This window comes from Meriones unguiculatus, chromosome 7 (genome assembly GCF_030254825.1).
Source record: "Meriones unguiculatus strain TT.TT164.6M chromosome 7, Bangor_MerUng_6.1, whole genome shotgun sequence".
Taxonomy (NCBI): Eukaryota; Metazoa; Chordata; class Mammalia; order Rodentia; family Muridae; genus Meriones; species Meriones unguiculatus.
In genome coordinates, this window is record NC_083355.1 from 53,169,891 (window position 1) to 53,188,177 (window position 18,287).

The 18,287-nt window shown below is 37.2% G+C and overlaps 2 protein-coding genes across 8 annotated transcripts in view; one reads left to right on the forward strand and one right to left on the reverse strand.

Moving 5' to 3' along the window:
* Mastl (microtubule associated serine/threonine kinase like) overlaps window positions 1–7,189 on the forward strand; it is a 38,317-nt gene extending 31,128 nt beyond the window's left edge. For both annotated transcript variants that reach the window (XM_021654575.2, XM_021654576.2), the window contains exons 10-12: window positions 208–321; window positions 641–742; window positions 2,124–7,189. In XM_021654575.2, the coding sequence (XP_021510250.1) occupies window positions 208–321; window positions 641–742; window positions 2,124–2,281 (374 nt within the window). In that variant the 3' untranslated portion in view covers window positions 2,282–7,189. The remainder of the gene's footprint in view (window positions 1–207; window positions 322–640; window positions 743–2,123) is intronic.
* The window catches only part of Acbd5 (acyl-CoA binding domain containing 5), a 44,027-nt gene continuing 32,436 nt past the window's right edge, over window positions 6,697–18,287 (reverse strand). For 5 of the 6 annotated variants that reach the window (XM_021654598.2, XM_021654597.2, XM_021654595.2 and 2 more), the window contains 3 exons: window positions 17,759–17,800; window positions 17,278–17,387; window positions 6,697–8,638 (listed from right to left, as the gene is read on the reverse strand). In XM_021654598.2, coding sequence (XP_021510273.1) covers window positions 8,626–8,638; window positions 17,278–17,387; window positions 17,759–17,800 — 165 coding nt within the window. In that variant the 3' untranslated portion in view covers window positions 6,697–8,625. Of the gene's footprint in view, window positions 8,639–17,273; window positions 17,388–17,758; window positions 17,801–18,287 lie in introns of those variants that run through there. The other variant, XM_060387446.1, reaches the window with a different exon arrangement.

Sequence of the window (18,287 nt, forward strand, 5' to 3'; positions counted from 1 at the left end):
CAACTTCTAATCTAAGTCTCTTGAAAGCTAAAGCGATGGTTAACCCATTGTCTGACTGAAGGTAATTTGCGTTTTTGTACTGACAGAAACAGGAGAAAGCCCTAAAGCTAGAAGGCCTTGATTGCTCACGTATCAATATACTGTTTTACTTGTAAAACACTTATATAAAATACTTACAAATGCAATTTATCTCCTTTTAAATTCCAGGTCCTGCAGTAGACTGGTGGGCACTTGGAGTTTGCTTGTTTGAATTTCTAACAGGAATTCCCCCATTCAATGATGAAACTCCACAACAAGTATTCCAGAATATTTTAAAAAGAGGTGATTCTTTTTTTTGTTGTTGTTGTTCAATTAAGATAGATTCAAAGTTGGAGGATGCAGCTCAGAGGTAGAGCACTTGTCTAGCATACAAAAGACCCTTAATTCCATCCTTAGGACAAAAACTTCATTTATCTCTATTAGTTGAGAATGATTAAAAATCTTATTTAATAAAGGCATTTTAATATTCTTTTAAGCATAGGATCAGAGGGGTATGAGAGGAAAAAGGCACTCAAAAGAAAAAAAAAATACACCAAGAATATAGGTGTCAACCTTTCCAAGGAAAAGTCAAACAACTTTACTTGTGTATTTGTATTTCTAGATATCCCTTGGCCAGAAAGTGAAGAAAAGTTATCTGATAATGCTCAAAGTGCAATAGACATACTTTTAACCATTGATGATACAAAGAGAGCTGGAATGAAAGGTAAGGGTTACTTTACACTTGCTTGATTCCCCAAAGTAATTGTACCATCAGGTTCTAGTACAGTAATCTAACTGCTCAGTGAAAAATGCATTTGTGTATTTGTCTTTATTTCAGCTTAAAACTCAGTGCAGTGTAGCTGCAACTCAGACAATTTTGTAACTTTCAATGAGGTACCAGAAACAATATTATATTGTATCTTTTAGTTTAGAGGAAAAACAATTTATAGGTGTATAAATTTCCTAAATCAACATTCTCAATACAAGTATTAATCACCTTCCATTATTCTTCTTAGAAGTTGATACTTTTTGGTTTTATTTACTTACTGCCTTGTCACGTCTTTATTTACTAAATTTATACTGCTGCTTTAAAAGGTAAAGGGTAGAAAGCTGGTCATAGTGACTTATACCTATAATTCCAGCACCTAGGGAGCCTGAGACACAACAGTTGCCATGAATTCAAAGCCAACCTAGGGCTCCATAGTTTAAAAAAAGGCAGTTTCCTCAATAGATGAGTGAGAAGGAGTTGGGGCTGGAGATGTAGACCCACAGTAGACACTTGCCTCGCATGTGCCAGTCCTTGCAATCAATTACCAGCACCACAAAGAAGAAATGGTCAAGCATTAAAGAAGGGGAGCTTCTTTCTAGCAACCAAGTATCACAGTATAGTCCAACAAGTGAACATGGGTTTTTGTTTGTTTGTTTGTTTTAGTAGGTAGAAGTAATAAAAATGTGAAGACAAGCCAGGCCTGGTCAGACACACTTTAATCCTAGTACTAAGGAGTCAGAGGCAGGCATTTTGAGGCCAACTTGGTCTACAGAGAGACCTATTCCAGGACAGCCAGAAATATATAGACAAGGTCTCAAAGTAAAACAAACTAAAAAAAGGTGAAGAGTCTGACATAAACAGAGTGCTGTGAAGATGAGGTATAGAAAACAAAGAGTGAAAGATGAACTTCATGTTTAAGTTGTTTAGGACAATACATAGTGCTTAAAGATTGCCATGATATGACAGGTGGTTAAGGAGGTGAAATGAGAATTGGAGGTTTAATTGTAAGCTCCAGAGGTAGGGAAGCAAGCCAGACCATCTTCAAGTGAGGGATTGTATGAGAAGATGCTGGCATCAAGAAAGATCCTCTTGACAAATATACAGCAGGCACCTATAATGTACCAGGTGATATGCAAAATGACACAATATATAAAATATGTAGCTTAATAGGAAGACACATTAAATAAATATCACTGAGAGTAGTATAATAAAGTAATGCAAGATACATACAAGACATTCTCTTTTTAATTCCTGAAAGCAGAGATTAAGTAATGGTATCAGAATATTCTGTTTTGTTTTGTTTTATTTTTATTTTTTTACATATTTTCCCTTTAAGAACTGAAGCATCATCCTCTCTTCAGTGAAGTGGACTGGGAAAATCTGCAGCATCAGACTATGCCTTTCGTACCCCAACCAGACGATGAAACAGATACATCCTATTTTGAAGCCAGGAATAATGCTCAGCATCTGACTATATCTGGGTTTAGTCTATAGTACATGTTGCTTTTGTTCCTTAATACTAGACTGGTCTACATGTCATTATTTTACCTAGGGTAATGAGCTTTTAATTACTGAATACAACAGCTTTCACAGAGTTAAAATACTGTGAGAAATATAATCAGTAATCTTTACCTTAGAACTGTATGTAAATCATCACACCTTTTTTCATCTTACCTTATTTACTGCACTTTATGAAGACCAATGTATCAATAAACTAAAACGACACTACCACTCTAAATAGAGGGCATGAGTCATAAGCCAGAATCTGCTGATTTCGTGTTTCTGTTCACTTTGGTGTTAACATCAAAAAAGAACCATTTCATCTGAATTTAATTTATTTGCACATGATTACATGCAAAACTGTTCTCATAGCTGTCATTAAAGACAAACCATGAAAAGACAAGACATGAAAAAAGATTTATCAAAATCATTTGAGCCAGACGTGATAGTGCAAACCTGGAGTCCCCATAATCAGGAGCAGGTGCAAGACAGGAAAATGGGGGCTGGAGAGATGGCTCAGTGGTTAAGAGTGCTGCCTGCTCTTCCAAAGGACCCGGATTCAATTCCCAGCACCCACATGGCAGCTCACAACTGTCTGTAATCCTAAGGGGTCTGACACCTTCACACTAATGCACATAAAATAAAGTTAAATAAATAAAAATATTAAAAAAAAAAAAAAGACAGGAAAATGATTGCAATTTTAAGACTAAGGCCAGCCAGGTCTCCTGAGCTGGTGGCCAGCCAGAACTACTTAGCAGAACCCTGCCTTGTAAAACTTGGAAACTTCTACGACTCAGCAATATGACTTTGCAGAGTTTGGACTAGACAAAAGAACTAAAGTTTATACTTATCTTACTAATGATACAGTTTCAATGTTTTGAAACTTTTGGTTGTCTTTCTACAACTCTTCTTTGTTTAAAGGAGTACTGGAAAGGTTGGGTATGATGCTCTAAGAGATTTTAATAGTTTGTTCAGTTTTAATAGAAAAATATTATACTTTACATTATATCGTTTCTAACATCATCGGAGACAAAGAGGAATAACTACTTCTGCTTGGTAAATATAACTGTAACCAATGATTTTGAGCATCATTCTTTTCCAAGAATATGTACTAAGAATCAGTTCACAAGTCTTATCTTAAACTAATTGAGGCTTTCAGCATTTCTCTAGAAGAGCAAAGTTGATTTAAATGTGTCCTAAGTAAGGTTCTTGCACATTGACTTTAGTGTTTTTATGTTCCATCACACTTAGTCACAGCCCAGATATAATGTAGTTTGCAAAGAAGAGAGAAGCAGAAATCTGTTACACCAACATGCGCAGCATAACTGGTGCTGGGGATTGAATCCTAACTGCACTTACTTTAGTAATGACTACTTAGTGGTCTGGTCTCCTTTTATATATAAAAATATTCAAAATATAGTTACAACAACTTCATCTAATATGAGTCACTTTCAGGTGACAGCATAATTCTACAATCTATTTACAATCTATCTGTATCACCCTTTTATAGTGTTTTCAAGTAGTAGAAAGAAAAAAAGCCTTTGGAATCAAAAAATGGTTAACGGTTGCAATGATATGGACAGGATAAAATTGAGTACTAATATATTGGAGAATGATGTAATTACTTTGGAGACTGAAGATAACAAATGCTTACTCATATGCAAAGGACCCTGTGTCCAATCCCCAGTCACACACACAAATAGTAACTACTTTGTAGAATTAGAATAAGCAGAGCCAAATTTAGAAACAAGCTAGAAGTCAGAGGAGTCCTGGCCTCTGGCAGTTCTGGGTCCCAGCTATTAGGATTGTAATGAGTCTGTAGAAGTAAGCCCCTAGTTGCTTCTTAAATCAACTCATTGGACAACTGATTACAGTAAAATTAAATTTTGCTGTGGATTACTGAGGGGTCCTGGCCTTCCTGGGGCTAAATGAATATAGCACTGAAGTAGACAGAAAAGCATGTAAATGGATGGCTGAATAAAAAGGGATGCATTTATACAAAGAAAACACTGTGCTAGAAATGAATTTACAAAGAGAAGGGCGGGAAGATATCAAGTTCTCTTCATAGATGAATGACGTTTTCTACTTTTTTGGTTCTTTTGTAAGCTGGCCTATTTTCATAGTAGTTGGTGGAGTTTTTTTCATTGACAGAGTAAACCATAAACACTTTGCACATTTATGTTTCCTTTTTCATTACCTATCTGTACAGAATGTGATTTTTTTTAATTATTTCTGCTTTCAAGATTATCTAACCTAAGGTTCTAGCACTGTTGTTTCTTTTAACTGTGTGACTAATTAAAAGAGAATGGCCCCATAGGCTCATGTTTGAATACTTGGTCCCTGGTTGATGGAACTGTTGGGAAGAATTGGGAGGTATGTCACTGGGAGTGAACATTGAGGTTTCAAAGACTCAAGTCACTCCCAGCGTGCTCTCCACCCTTGCTTGTAGTTAAGATGTGAGTACTCAGATACTGTTTCAAAATTCCTCTGCCTGCTACCTCTGTTCCACCATCATCAACTCTGCCCCTCTGAAACCATAAGATCCAAATAAAGTCTTTTTCAAATCAGGGTTTCTTTGTGTAACCCTGGTTGTCTTGGAACTCTCTCTGTAGACCAGGCTGGCCTCAAATTCACAGACACCCACCTGCCTCTGCCTCCTGAGTGCTGGGATTAATGGCCTGCACTACCACTGCCCAACAAGACTTTTTTTTTTTTTTTATGCGCTGGTTTTTTGCCCAGATGTATATCTGGGTGAGAGTGTCAGAACTCCTGGAACTGTAGTTGCAGACAGTTTTGAGTTGCCATGTTGGTGCTGGGAATTGAACCCAGGTCCTCTGGAGGAACAGCCAGTACTCTCAACCACTGAGCAATCTCAATAACCCCAACTTCTTTTTTTAATAAGTTGCCATGGTCATGTTACCTTAATCATAGCAACAGAAAAGTAACTAATATAGATTATTTACATGAATGAGGTAAAGCAAAAATTAGGGCCAGCAAGTGGTTCAGCAAGTAAAGGCATTTGCCACTAATCCTGAGCACCTGAGTTCAGTCTCCAGGAACCACACAGTAGGAGGAGAGGACTGTGAATGTTTTTTGACATCCATACATGTGCTGTGACATGAGCACATGCACTCCCAAAAATATGCAAACCAGAAACATGACTGCACTGGACTTATTTTTTGTCTTAGGGTTTTGATGGCCATGATGAAAACACCATGAAAAAAGAGAGTTGTGGAGGAAAGGGCTCATTCAGTTTATGTTCCACAACCCTGTTCATCATCAAAGGGAGTCATCATAGAAGCTCAAACAGGGTAGGAACCTGGAGCCAGGAACTGATGCAGAACTTAGGGAGGGGTGCTCCTTACTGGCTTGCTCAGCTTGCTTCCTTATAGAAGCCAGGACCACCAGCCCAGGGATGGCACCACCCACAATGGGCTGGGCCTTCCCCCCCTTTAGTTAACTAATTAAGAAAATGCCCTACAACCAGATCTTATGGAGGCATTTTCTCAATTAAGCTTCCCTCCTTTCAGATAACTCTAGCCTGGGTCAAGTTTGAGATAAAACAAGACAGCACAGCCCTGGAGTAGAAAATTATAGTTTGTTATCACAGACATATGCAGCTACTGTCACCTAATAGTCTGCCACCAGATAAGGCGCTATTGTGATGGTATTTACTGGAAATAAATGATTTATCTAAATTTATACAGGTCCAAAAACTACATTCAGATGCTTATAAAAGAAAAACCAAAACAATGAGATAAATGGTCTTGATTGTTCCCCACAGAAATATACCTTCTGAAGAAACAGAATGTCACCCCAAATATGCCTGTTTGGTGTAAACATTGTTTAGGCTGAAGTCAATGTGAAATAGTGAATACTAGGAAATCATCTGTCTGTATGTGGGTAGGTATAAATGCCCCTTCACTGGAGACCTCTGTAGTGAGGCCAGAGATAGCACCAGAGGAATCTAAGCAAACCTTACTCTGTACCTTTACTTTTCCAGCTTAACATCTGTGAAACTTAAAATGGCAAGAGGATTGCTGCAAGGCCGAGGCCAGCATGAGCTAGATAGTACAACCCTATCTTGTTTTTTAAAAACTAATTTTAAAAACATAATTAACATTCCTTAATTGTGTATATTATTAACATCCTCAATCAGATGACAAATAGTTAAATTGCATTCATTTCTGAAATGTTTATCAAATTACTTATACTACTGTGGTTTTGTTTAGTCTCATGAACTTCTCTTTTTGCATGGTACTGGAATTGTACCTTTGTACCCCAGATGCTTGGCATGTATAAGAGTTTTATTTCCTGCCTGCCATTCAGGATTACTATATATGAACTACTATTATGTTTCATTTTAGCTTTGTACACAATCAATACAGTTAACAAAGTAATAAAAACCATTTCATTTCTCATTAACCTTTTATTTTTAACTTAGTTTTACAATAAACAGAAAGGCAGATCATTAAAAAAATACCGTGGCTGTCATTTTTAAAATGAGGTTCATGTTTTAAAGCATTACCACTATATCCTATAATTACATATTTTATATACAAGAACTGTGTGCAAAGTGCTTTTCAAACTATAAAGTAATTCTTGTATAAGATACAAATGGTTGCCCTTAGGAGTTAGTTACTCTTGACTACTTGCAATGAATCGCAACTGGTTACATCCTTGATTTGCGTTTTATCTATATAAAAAAAAAGCCATCATTTAATGATAGCAACTTGTTTTCTAATTTTAAAAAAATCCTTCTAAAAAGTAGAAGAAAGATTTGGGGGTTTTTAGTCTTAAGCAAATGCCAGTAGATCATTTTAGACAGATCAACCAAGTTGTGATATACAATTTAAAAACTAATTTACAGGGTTTTTTTTGTTTTTTTTTTTTTTTGGTAAAGTCAGGATAAGCAAATTACATTCTCATACTTTTTCTTCAAAGAACAACCCTATATAGTGGAGATGGATTCTTTCCCTCTTAGTGAAAATATTCAATACCTAATGCTAATCTCCCCAACATCCTACATATCAGAATGCATTAAAAGTTTTTACTGTACAAAGCCAGACTTGGTGCATGCCTGTGGTCCCAGAAACTGAAGAAGAGTGGAGGCAGGAACATCAGGGGTTCAAGGTTATCTTTAACTACAGCATGAACTGGAAGCTGCCATGACTCTATCTCAAAGGAAAAGCACAAAATATTTGCTAGAGTTTTTAAATTAAATCTTCAAAGTATAAATATGAGTGAGCACAGCTTTGGGAAAGTATAGAAGAAGGATTTTTTTTTCCCAAATACAGTTCTTCCAGTATCTCCATTAATCTTCCACTTGTTCTAATGACTAGAAGGAACATAAATTTCCATTAGCTAGGCATTCCTTAATTATGCAGACACAGAGACCTGTAGGCTGAAAGTCCTTCCGATACCCTTGTGAAGTATGCCCCACAGGAAAAACTGAGGCACTAAGGTTAATAATCCATATTGTCATTTACCACTTGCAGACAATAGGATTTTCATGTTTGTTACCTTAGTAAAAACAATATAAGTTTTCATTTTATTGCAAAGCACCGATGAAGCAGACAGTACATATCCTCACTTAAAGAACAATGGATTGCAAAGGACTAAGTGTGCATGGTTGAATTAAAATCTGATTAATCATCTGTGTAGACTCATAATACACTTTACAACTATATTAGGCCTAGTCATCATTCCATCATCAAGTTGAGTCTGTTTGGTGAATCCTTTGTAAAAAGTAAGCATAGTGCACAAGACAATGATTTTCTAAGTTGTGAAAGCCCGCAACTTCTGTGTGGACCACAAAGAATGTAGAGGACTCTTCAACTGGTTTCCTGCCACTTGGCTAACAATGACTGATACAAAACTGATTTAACCTCATTTAAAATCCACTCTTGCCTTGCACTGTTTCTTGTGTTTAATTTAGAAAAGTAAAAATTATAAATTTTATCTCATAATCATAACTATGCCTTAGAAAAGCAGCTTATATTTCTTATGGGAGAAAATCAGGTAAACATGTTACTGAACAATAATTAATAACTTAATGTCCTCAAGCTCAAAAAGAGTCAATCTATGAATGCTACTTAAAACCTACATGAGATTTGATTTTTCAAGTATCAGCATATTAGTCCTTAAAATGTTACCATTTGTGTAGTGCAAAGAATATATATATATATATATATATATATATACATACACACACACACCGAACTATTGGACAAAAAAGAAATGTAATCATCACAAACTGAGATTTTCTTGCGAATTCCACAATCATTTCTTAGGTCATCCAGGCCCAGCAGTCTTCTTGAGTAAAATGCCATTTTCTTCTAGTTTAGTTTTCTACAAAAAAAAAAAAAGTAAAAACCAATTTTTTTTTATAAGTATAAATGAAACCTGAATATGAAGCACATTCATACCAAGAAATTTTCTGGACAATAACACAACATTCAAATTCAAGATACAACTACAAATGCTCATTATAAAGTTACTTCATGTTGTCTCAGCTTTGTAGGAAAGATGTAATTGCAAGTACTGAAATTATTTTTTTTCTTTTTTTTTCTTTTTTTTTTTCTTTTTTCTTTTTTTTATCAGTTACATTTTATTAACTCAAGGTACTGAAATTATTAAACAGTTTTCTACGTTTTTACTTTTTTTTTTAAGATTTATTTTATTTATTTATTACATATATACCAGAAGAGGGTGTCAGATCTCATTATAGATGGTTATGAGCCACCATGTGGTTGCTGGGAATTGAACTCAGGACCTCTAATAAGAGCATACAATGCTCTTAACTGCTGAGCCATCTCTCCAGCCCCTATGTTTTTACTTATTTGTTGCTGGTGTGAGGGCTAAGTCCAGGACCTTTCATGTGCTAAGTATATGCTGTATACCAAGCTATTATGTAACAGCTTTCAAGCAGTTTTTAATAAATAATTTCAATTTCAATTTACCTTCTAATTCTCATAGTTTTGTAAGATTCAGAGATTAAATAAAGCAGGCTCCTAGCTCAGTTCAGTGATGGGGGCAGTGTGGACAGAGAAACATATACCTCAAAACATGGATATACATTGACGGGTTTATGAAAGTAGAGCGAGCTACCAGATAAGAGCAGTCTTGCTAGTTCAGAGCACAACTGTCAACACGTGATTTGCAAAAGGCTCCACTGCTGGAAAGAATATATAGCAAGCTTAAGATGCCAAAATACCTGAAATTCTCAATATGTATTCATTCCTGTCTCTAGACATACTCATATATACCTCATTCCCAAAGTAATATTTTGTTATTTTTAGTATTTATTAAAGGGGAGATGGACATGTGCACAAGAATTCATGTGTCCACAGAGGCTAGAAGGCATCAGATCCCCTGGAGTTAGAGACAGTTGTGATTCACCAACATGGGTACTTGAAACCAAACTAGTGTCCTCTGGTAGAATGGTATGTACCCTTAAAAGCTGAACCATCTCTACAGCCCCAAGGTGTAATATTCCTTAAGTTCTGTAGAAAAACTCTTATATGCATTTCCTAGATATGAGTGACATTTTAAATAATCAGATTTTAAGCAACAGGGGAATTTCTGCATCAGGAACAAAATTCCTATGGAAAAAGAAAACTGAAATGCCAGACAAAGAGATATGAGTGGTTCTTAAGGTAACTGCTTATAAAGGTGTAGCAGAAGCGTTATCTGTTGGGTATCTGCACAATTCACCACACTTATCAAGGACCAGAGGACCACATGATGCAGATTGATACACAAGGTCCTTTGCATAGCAGCAAACAATTTACTTCCTGAACTCCCAATTTTCTAAAGTGTCAATAAATATCACTCAAGATCTTCAAAACTTCAGGGTGTTTTTCAAGTTTTTAATGGAGCCTGATCAAGAACATTTTTTCCTAGCAGAGACTGAGCTAAAATTCTTAGGAACTGTGTTAAACAAGAAATCTGCAGATGTTGCTCTTTTCATCATATGCAAGAAGTGACAACATAAGAAATCTCTGAATATCTACTCTTCTACCAAAATAAGCAAAGCAGCAAATCACAATCCAAGACTGAGACATCTTTCTTCTTTAAAATATTCTTTTCCAAACTACAGTCACCTTTCCTTTACTATGAGATTTAAAATTACCAGATTAAGCCCCTGGGGGGAGAGAAAAAAACAAACAGGTCACTCCTGCCAGAAAATCAGTAGACTGCCCACACACCTTCTCTCTGTTCCCCCAATACCCAATCCCCTAGTCTTGTCCCTAGCATTCCAACAAGCTTGTATAACCAGCTGCATCCTTTCCTCACCCCTCCCAACATCTATGGACCCCCAGACCATCCCTTCCTAACCTCTCTCCTACCACTTGTTAGTTTGTCCCAGCCCTCATTCCATCAGGTATCTCCTGTTAATCCAAGGGCAGCTCCTCCCAGGACAACAAGTAGGCTAAAGGTACAGCCATACCTCTCCTAAAGCTGCAACCCCAGGTCTCATCCCCAGCTCTGTAGCTAGAAACCTGCCTTGGTTTCCCTTTCCTCTCTGACCCCATCCCCAATGGATCACAAAGACCTTATGCTTTTAACCTTCCCCAACTTTTCCCAGATACAAATACTCCAAGACAGGCAGGCATTTGCTTGGAATACACTAGTTGAACAGGCAAGGCATAGCCATTACTCTTTCTGAAAATCCAAAGAGGAAATAAAAACAATAAAAGACCCATCTAACAATGATAAATCCAGAAGTCAGCACTGAGACATTTTTACACTGTCATCCCAAACCCAGATGCCAACACAAAAACAAATCAACAACAGCCAGTCTCCACTGCTGCCTAGCTAACACTATCACAGCAGGCCCTATATATTCCAACATCAAGGAAAAGACCTTGAAACCAACTATGTGGTGATAGAAGTCCTTAAAGAAACCCAGGAAAATACCAAGTGAAGGAAATGAATAAATCCCTAAAGAAGCTAAGAAAACACAGTTGAAGGAAACGAGTACAAGTCTGTATAACACTTTGGAAATTAATCTGATGCTTTCTCAGAAAACTGGAAATAGCACTGCACCAAGACCCAGCTATACCACAGTCTTAGGCATATATCTGAAAGATGCTCAATCATACAAGAAGAACAGTTGCTCAACTGTGTTCATAGCAGCTTTATTCATAATAGCCAGAATCTGTAAACAACCTGGATGTCCCTCAACCAAAGAATCAATAAAGAAACTGTGGTATGTTTACACATGGGAATACTATTCAGCTATTAAAAACAAGGAAATCATGAAATTTGCAGGCAAATGGATGGAACTAGAAAAGATCATACTCAATGAGGTAACCCAGAACGAGAAAGACAAGAATAGTGTATATACTCATTAAAAGCTGTATTAGTCATATAATACAGAATAACCATACTACAATCCACAGACCTAAACTAAATAAGTAACAAGGAGGGCCCTAGGAAGGATGCTTAATTCTCACTCAGAAGAGCGAATAGATAACTGAAGCAGTTGAAGAAAGGGAACAGGATGGGAGCTTTCCAAACATGTTCTCTGAAAGAATCTACCCAGCAGGGAATTAAGCAAATGTTGGGCCTCACAGCCAAACTTTGAGCAGAGCACAGGGAATCTGATGGATGAGTGGGAAGATAGGACCCAGAGGGAACAGGAACTCCACAAGGAGACCAACAAAGTCAAAATTTCTGTGCACAGGGGGCCTGCAGAGAATGATGCACCAGCCAAGGACTATGCTTGGAAGCGACATGCACCTCCTGCTCAGATGTAGCCCATGTGAGTCTCCATGTGGGTTCTCTTGTAAGAGGAGCAAGGGTTATCACTGACATGTACTCAGATGTCTGCTCCTCAATCATTTCCCCCTGGAAAGAAGGCCTTACCAGGCCACAGAGGAAGAGGACCCAGACAGTCCTGATAAGACTTGATAGGATAGCATCACATGGTAGGGAAGAACGGCTCCCACTTTCTATGGACTAGGGGAGGGGAATAGAAGGAAGAGGGAGGGAGGGTGGATGGGACCAAGAGGAGATGAGGGAGTAGGACACAAGATATAAAGTGAATAAGTTATAAAAAATGAACTTAAAAAACTGTTGAAGACATGAAAACAGAAATAAAAGCAAAAGAAAATACAAAGTGAGGGAAATCTGGAAATGAAAAATTCAGGAATTCAAACAAACTACAAAGACAAGTTTCACCAACAAAACACAAGAAATAAAAGAAATAAACTCAGGCACTGAAAATACTATAAAAGAAGTGGATATATTGATCAAAGAAATTGTTATATCTACAAAACTCCAATACAAAACATCCAGAAAATCTGGGACACTATGAAAAGACCAAACCTAAAATAACAGGAATAGAAGAAGATTCCTATCTCAAAGGCCCAGAAAATGTTTTCAACAAAAATCATAGAAGCCGGGTACAGTGGCACGTGCCTGTAATCCCAGCACTTGAGAGACAGAAGCAGGTGGATCTCTGTGAGTTTGAAACCAGCCTGGTCTACAAAGCAAGTCCAGAACAGTCAAGGCTACACAGAGAAACCCTGTCTCAAAAAACAAGAAAAATCATCGAAAAAAAATTTCCTAACCTAAAGATGATGTCTATGAAGACACAAGAAGTATATAGAATACCAAACAGATTGGACCAGAAAAGAAAGTCCCTGTACCACATAATAATCAAAGCATTAAACTTTAACACAGAACAAAAAAAAAAAAAAAAAAAAAAAAAAAAAAAAAAAAGAATATTAAAAGCTGCAAGAGTAAAAAGACCACGTGACATATAAAGGCAGACCTATTAGAATTATACCTGATTTCTCAATGGAGACTAAAAGCCAGGAAGGCCTCAACAGTTGTACAGTAGACACTAAGCAACCACAGACAGCAGTTCAGACTACTATACTCAGCAAAACTTTCAATCACCATAGAAGGAGAAAATAAGATTCCATGATTAAGTCAAGTTTAAACAATATTTATCTACAAATCCAGCCCTACAGAAGATACTAGAAGGAAAACTCCAAACTAATAAAGTTAACTGCACACATTAAAACACAAAAAGTAAGTCACTGCACACCAGCAAAATCAAAAGGGAAACACAAACAAAAGAACAAACTACCACCTCTTAACAACAACACAATAACAAGAATCAACAATCATTAGTCATTGATATCTCTCAATGTTAATGGTCTCAATTACCAAATAAAAAGACACAGACTAACAGAATGAATTAGAAAATAGGATACATCCTTCTGCTGCATGTAAGAAATACTCTTTCTCGTCTAAGATATCACCTCAGAGTAAAGGGTTGAAAAAAGATATTCAAAGCAATGGACCTAAGAAACAAGTGGGTAACAAAATAGACTTCAAGAAAAAACTAATCAGTTTCTGTAAGTGTACAGATTTTCGTATGTTTATCCTGTATTGTATGTCTAACATCCACTTATGAGTGAGTATATACCCTGTGGGTCTTTCTGCTTCTGGGATACCTCACTCAAGATTATCTTTTCCAGTTCCCACCATTTGGCTGCAAATTTCATGATTTCCTTGTTTTTAATTGCTGTAGATGTACACAATTTCTGTATCCATTCCTCAACTGAGGAGCATCTGGGTTGTTTCCAGCTTCTGGCTATTATGAATAAAGCTGCTACAAACATGGCTAAGCAAATGTCCTTGTTATATACTTGAGCATATTTTGGATATATGACTACTCCTAGGCATATATTGGATATATGACTACTCCTAGTCATATATTGGATATATGACTACTCCTAGGCATATATTGGATATATGACTACTCCTAGTATATGCCTAGGAGTAGTCATATATCCAAAATATGCTCAAGTATATAACAAGGATCTTGAGGTAGCACTATTCCTAATTGTCTGAGAAAGCACTAGATTGATTTCCAAAGTGGTTGTAAAAGTTTACACTCCCACCAGCAGTGAAAGAGGAATGGTTCTCCTTTCTCCACATCCTCTCCAGCATGTGTCTGTACACCTACAGAAAACTAAACAAGAAGGAGGACTCTGGTTAAGATGTTCAATCCTCATTCAGAAATGCAAAGACGATGGACATCAGAAGAGGGAAAAACAGAGAACAGGACAGGAGCCTACCACAGAGGGCCTTAGAAACATTCTACCCTGCAAAGTATCAAAGCAGATGCTGAGACCTATAGCCAAACATTGGGCAGAGTGCAGGGAATCTTAGGAAAGAAGTGGGAAATAGTAAGACCTGGAAAGAACAGAAGCTCCACAAGGAGAGCAACAGAACCAAAAAACCTGGGCACATGGTCTTTTCTGAGACTGATACCCCAACCAAGGACCTCAGATGTAGCCCATGGCAGTTTGGTGTCCAAGTGGGTTCCATAGTAATGGGCACAGGGACTGTCTCTTATATGAACTTATTGGACTGCTTTTTGTTTACCTCCTGTACCCCCCTGCAGCCTTACCAGGCCATAGAGGAAGACAATGCAGCCACTCCTGATGACACCTGATAGACTGGGATCAGAAGAAAGGGGAGGAGGACCTCCCTATCAGTAGACTGAGGGAGGGGTGTGGGTGGAGCAGACGAAGGAAGGGTGGGTTTGGGAAGGGAGGAGGAAGAGATACAAAGTGAATAAACTGTAATTAATAACAAAAAATACAGGAAGACCTCCCCTATCAGTGGACTTGGGGAGGGGCATGCATGCAGAAAGGGGAGGAAGGATGGGACCAGGAGGGGAGGAGGGAGGGGCTTATGGGGGGATACAAAATGAATAAAGTGTAATTAATAATAATAATAATAAAAAGAAAAAATAGTAACAAAAAATACAATAAAAAACTAATCAGAAAAAATGGGAAAGTACACTATATAATCAAAGAAAATATATACCAAGATGACATTTCAGCTTTTCACATGTATGCTCCCAATAAAAGGGCATTCACATTTCTCACATATATTTAAAAGAAAAAAAAAAAAAAACTGCACCCAAAAACAAAGGAATACGCCTCTCAGCACCTCACAGATCTTCCTCCAAAATTGACACATACTCAGACATACAAAAAAACTGAAATAACACCCTGCTTTCTATCAGACCACCTCAGATAAAACTGGATATCAACAATAGAAATAGAAACAACAGAAAGCTTACAAACTCATGGAAACTGAATAATTCTACTCATTGAAAAATGGGTCAAGACAGAACAAAGAAAGAAATTAAAGACTTTATAGAATTCAATGAAAACGAAGGCACAACATAAGAAACTTATGGGACACAATCGGAAGTGATGCTGAGAAGCAAATTTACAGCACTGAGAGCCTACATAAAAAACAAACCCTGGAAAGATCTCACACAAGCAACCTAGTAGCACACCTGAAAGCTCTAGAACAAAAGGAAGTAATCACATCTAAGAAGATTAGACTGTAATAAATAATCAAACTGAGGGCTCCAATCAGTAAAATGAAAACAATGGGAACAATACAAAGAACCAATGAAACAAAAAGTTGGTTCTTTGAGAAAATCAATCAGACAGTAGTTCTGTACAGTGGAGGGGAGGGAAGGCTGAGAGGAAATGGGAGGATTAGAGGAAGGGAAAACTATAATCAGGATCTAATGTATAAAAAAAGAATCTATTTTCAATAAAATAAAAATAAAAAATGCCAGATTAAGATACCCAAGTCCCCTCAAGCCTAAAAACTAATTTCCTTTCAAACTTCCACCTCCCACCCAGGATCGTCTGGTATATATGTGTGTGCATGTTTTGGGGAGCCAAAACATGAGCATGTGTTCATGTGTGTGTAAGTGCATGTGTATATGCTGCATGTGCTTGTGTGTATTGGTGCAGGTGTATGTGTGTGCATGTGTTTGCGGCCCACATGTTCATGTGTGTAGGTACATGTGTATACATGTGTGCATATGTCTGGGGGCCTGCATGTGTGTGGGAGTACATGTGTTCATGTGTATGTAGATGCAGGTGTTCATGTGTGTTTAGGTGCAGGTGTCTAAGGCTGTGAAAGGAAGCAGTGGCTTCTTAACCTTTGGGTTGCGACCCTTTCATAAGGTCACCCATTTTCATTAGGAAATATAGCTATTTACATTATGATTTATTACAGCAGAAAAAGTACAATTATGAAGTAGCAACAAAAATAACATTATTTGGGGAGTCACCACAACATGAGGACCCATATTAAAGAATCACAGTATTATAAGAGGGTTGAGACCACTGTTTTAGAGGGAGGCAGTAAAACTCCAGTAGGCCACACTGGCCGGCCCCGTCCTTATCAGCCTGTGTTAGCCTCCTTAGCACTGACATTACAAGCATTTGCAGCCATGACCAGCTCTGTTCTGCAGGGACTGAAAGTCAAACTGAGGTCCCGTTTGCTTGCTGGGTAACTGAGCCATCTCCATAGCCCTAACTGTTGGTTTTCCACAAAAGAAACAAGAAAAGAAATTTGGGAAGCTAGAAGGTACAGCTCAGCAGTAGCATGATTGTCTAGTATGAGACCCTGGACTCTATACCTAATATACCTCAAATAAAATAAAAATAATAAAAAATTAACAGAGGGGTTTGAAACTCACCTAAAATATTTGAGTACTGTAGAAGTGAGTTAAGTCTGTACCTTCAAAGAGCACACATACAAACAGATTTTAAAGGGACAGGTGTTATCAGGATGATGGTTGATGCTTCTGAGCTTCTGAAATCCTGTTAAAGCTGTTTCTAGATAAACAGCCTTTAAGAGCATGGTGTTTTCAGTAGTCATAAAACTTAAGAAGCATATAGTTATGTCATGTTACATAAATTAAAAGTGTATAAATGCATCACATATTTGAGTGAAAAAATTATTCATGTTTTACAAGTGCCTAGAAATCCATAGATATCTTTTCTAACGTAGTTTTAGTCTCCGGATCAACAGATGTTCACAAGGTCAATAAATCTATAAAATGGATCTATCTCCTTACCTACCAGCAGTACTACAACTTATAAGGGTTTATATACTATTTCAATTATAAACTCAAGTATTACCTTCTCCTTCTCTGATAATATAAATGCACCAACCACTGGGCAATAAAAGGCCATATGATAGCAAAAGTTACTGCACCGGGAGACATCTCAAAGGGCCACCAAGATGCTCTCTGAGAAAATAAAAGAAGCTTGTCATTTATCTCTTAAATACTGCAGAGAGAAACTTGAAGACATTCTTAATATATAATTCAAAAAAAAAGTTAAAACTAGTAACAAATCTCTCCTCTGATAGATTATTCAATACTCAGTAAGCAGGCTTCTAAGACTTAAATAAACATATCCAATTTTTTTTATTGTAGGAAAAAAAGTTTATTACAGAATAAAGTAAAACACTCTGAAGGGAAACAGTAGGCAACAACCAAAGGGGCTACAGCTCCAAATATATTTTTTTATCTCCAATGCTCTAAAGGGTAGATTTCATACTTAATGACCTAAGTATCTCATAAATCGTAATGTCTTATAATTTATTTGAAATTCTTACCTGTGAGGAGGGCTGATTACTTGTCTGCAATGATAATTTCGCCTTTAAATACAAACAAAAAGTAACAACTTTGACACAATGAAAAAATGTTTAATTGTGGTTCTTTTTGGTTTACTTGTTTCTATTTTGAGAAAGGGTGTCTAGCCCAGGCTCCCTACAACTCCCAGTGTAACTGAATGTAAACTTCTGATCCTCCCTGCCTCATCCCCCAATACTAAGATTACAGATATGCGCCATCCTGTGTTGTCCCCCCCCCACTACAACACTACACACATACACACACACATACACACACACACACACACACACACACACACACTCACCTGGTTTATGCACTACTGGTAATCAAATTGTAGGGCTTCCTACATGCTAGGCAAGTACTCCACCAACTAAATTAAAACCATAGCTCCACATAACATTTTTTTCTAGTTCCAATTTTTTAAAGTAGAATAAGTAACTTGTTCTCTTGTTCTCTCTTTTTGTCCTAAATTTTTATTACACTAAAGCCCACACTGATCACATTGTGGGT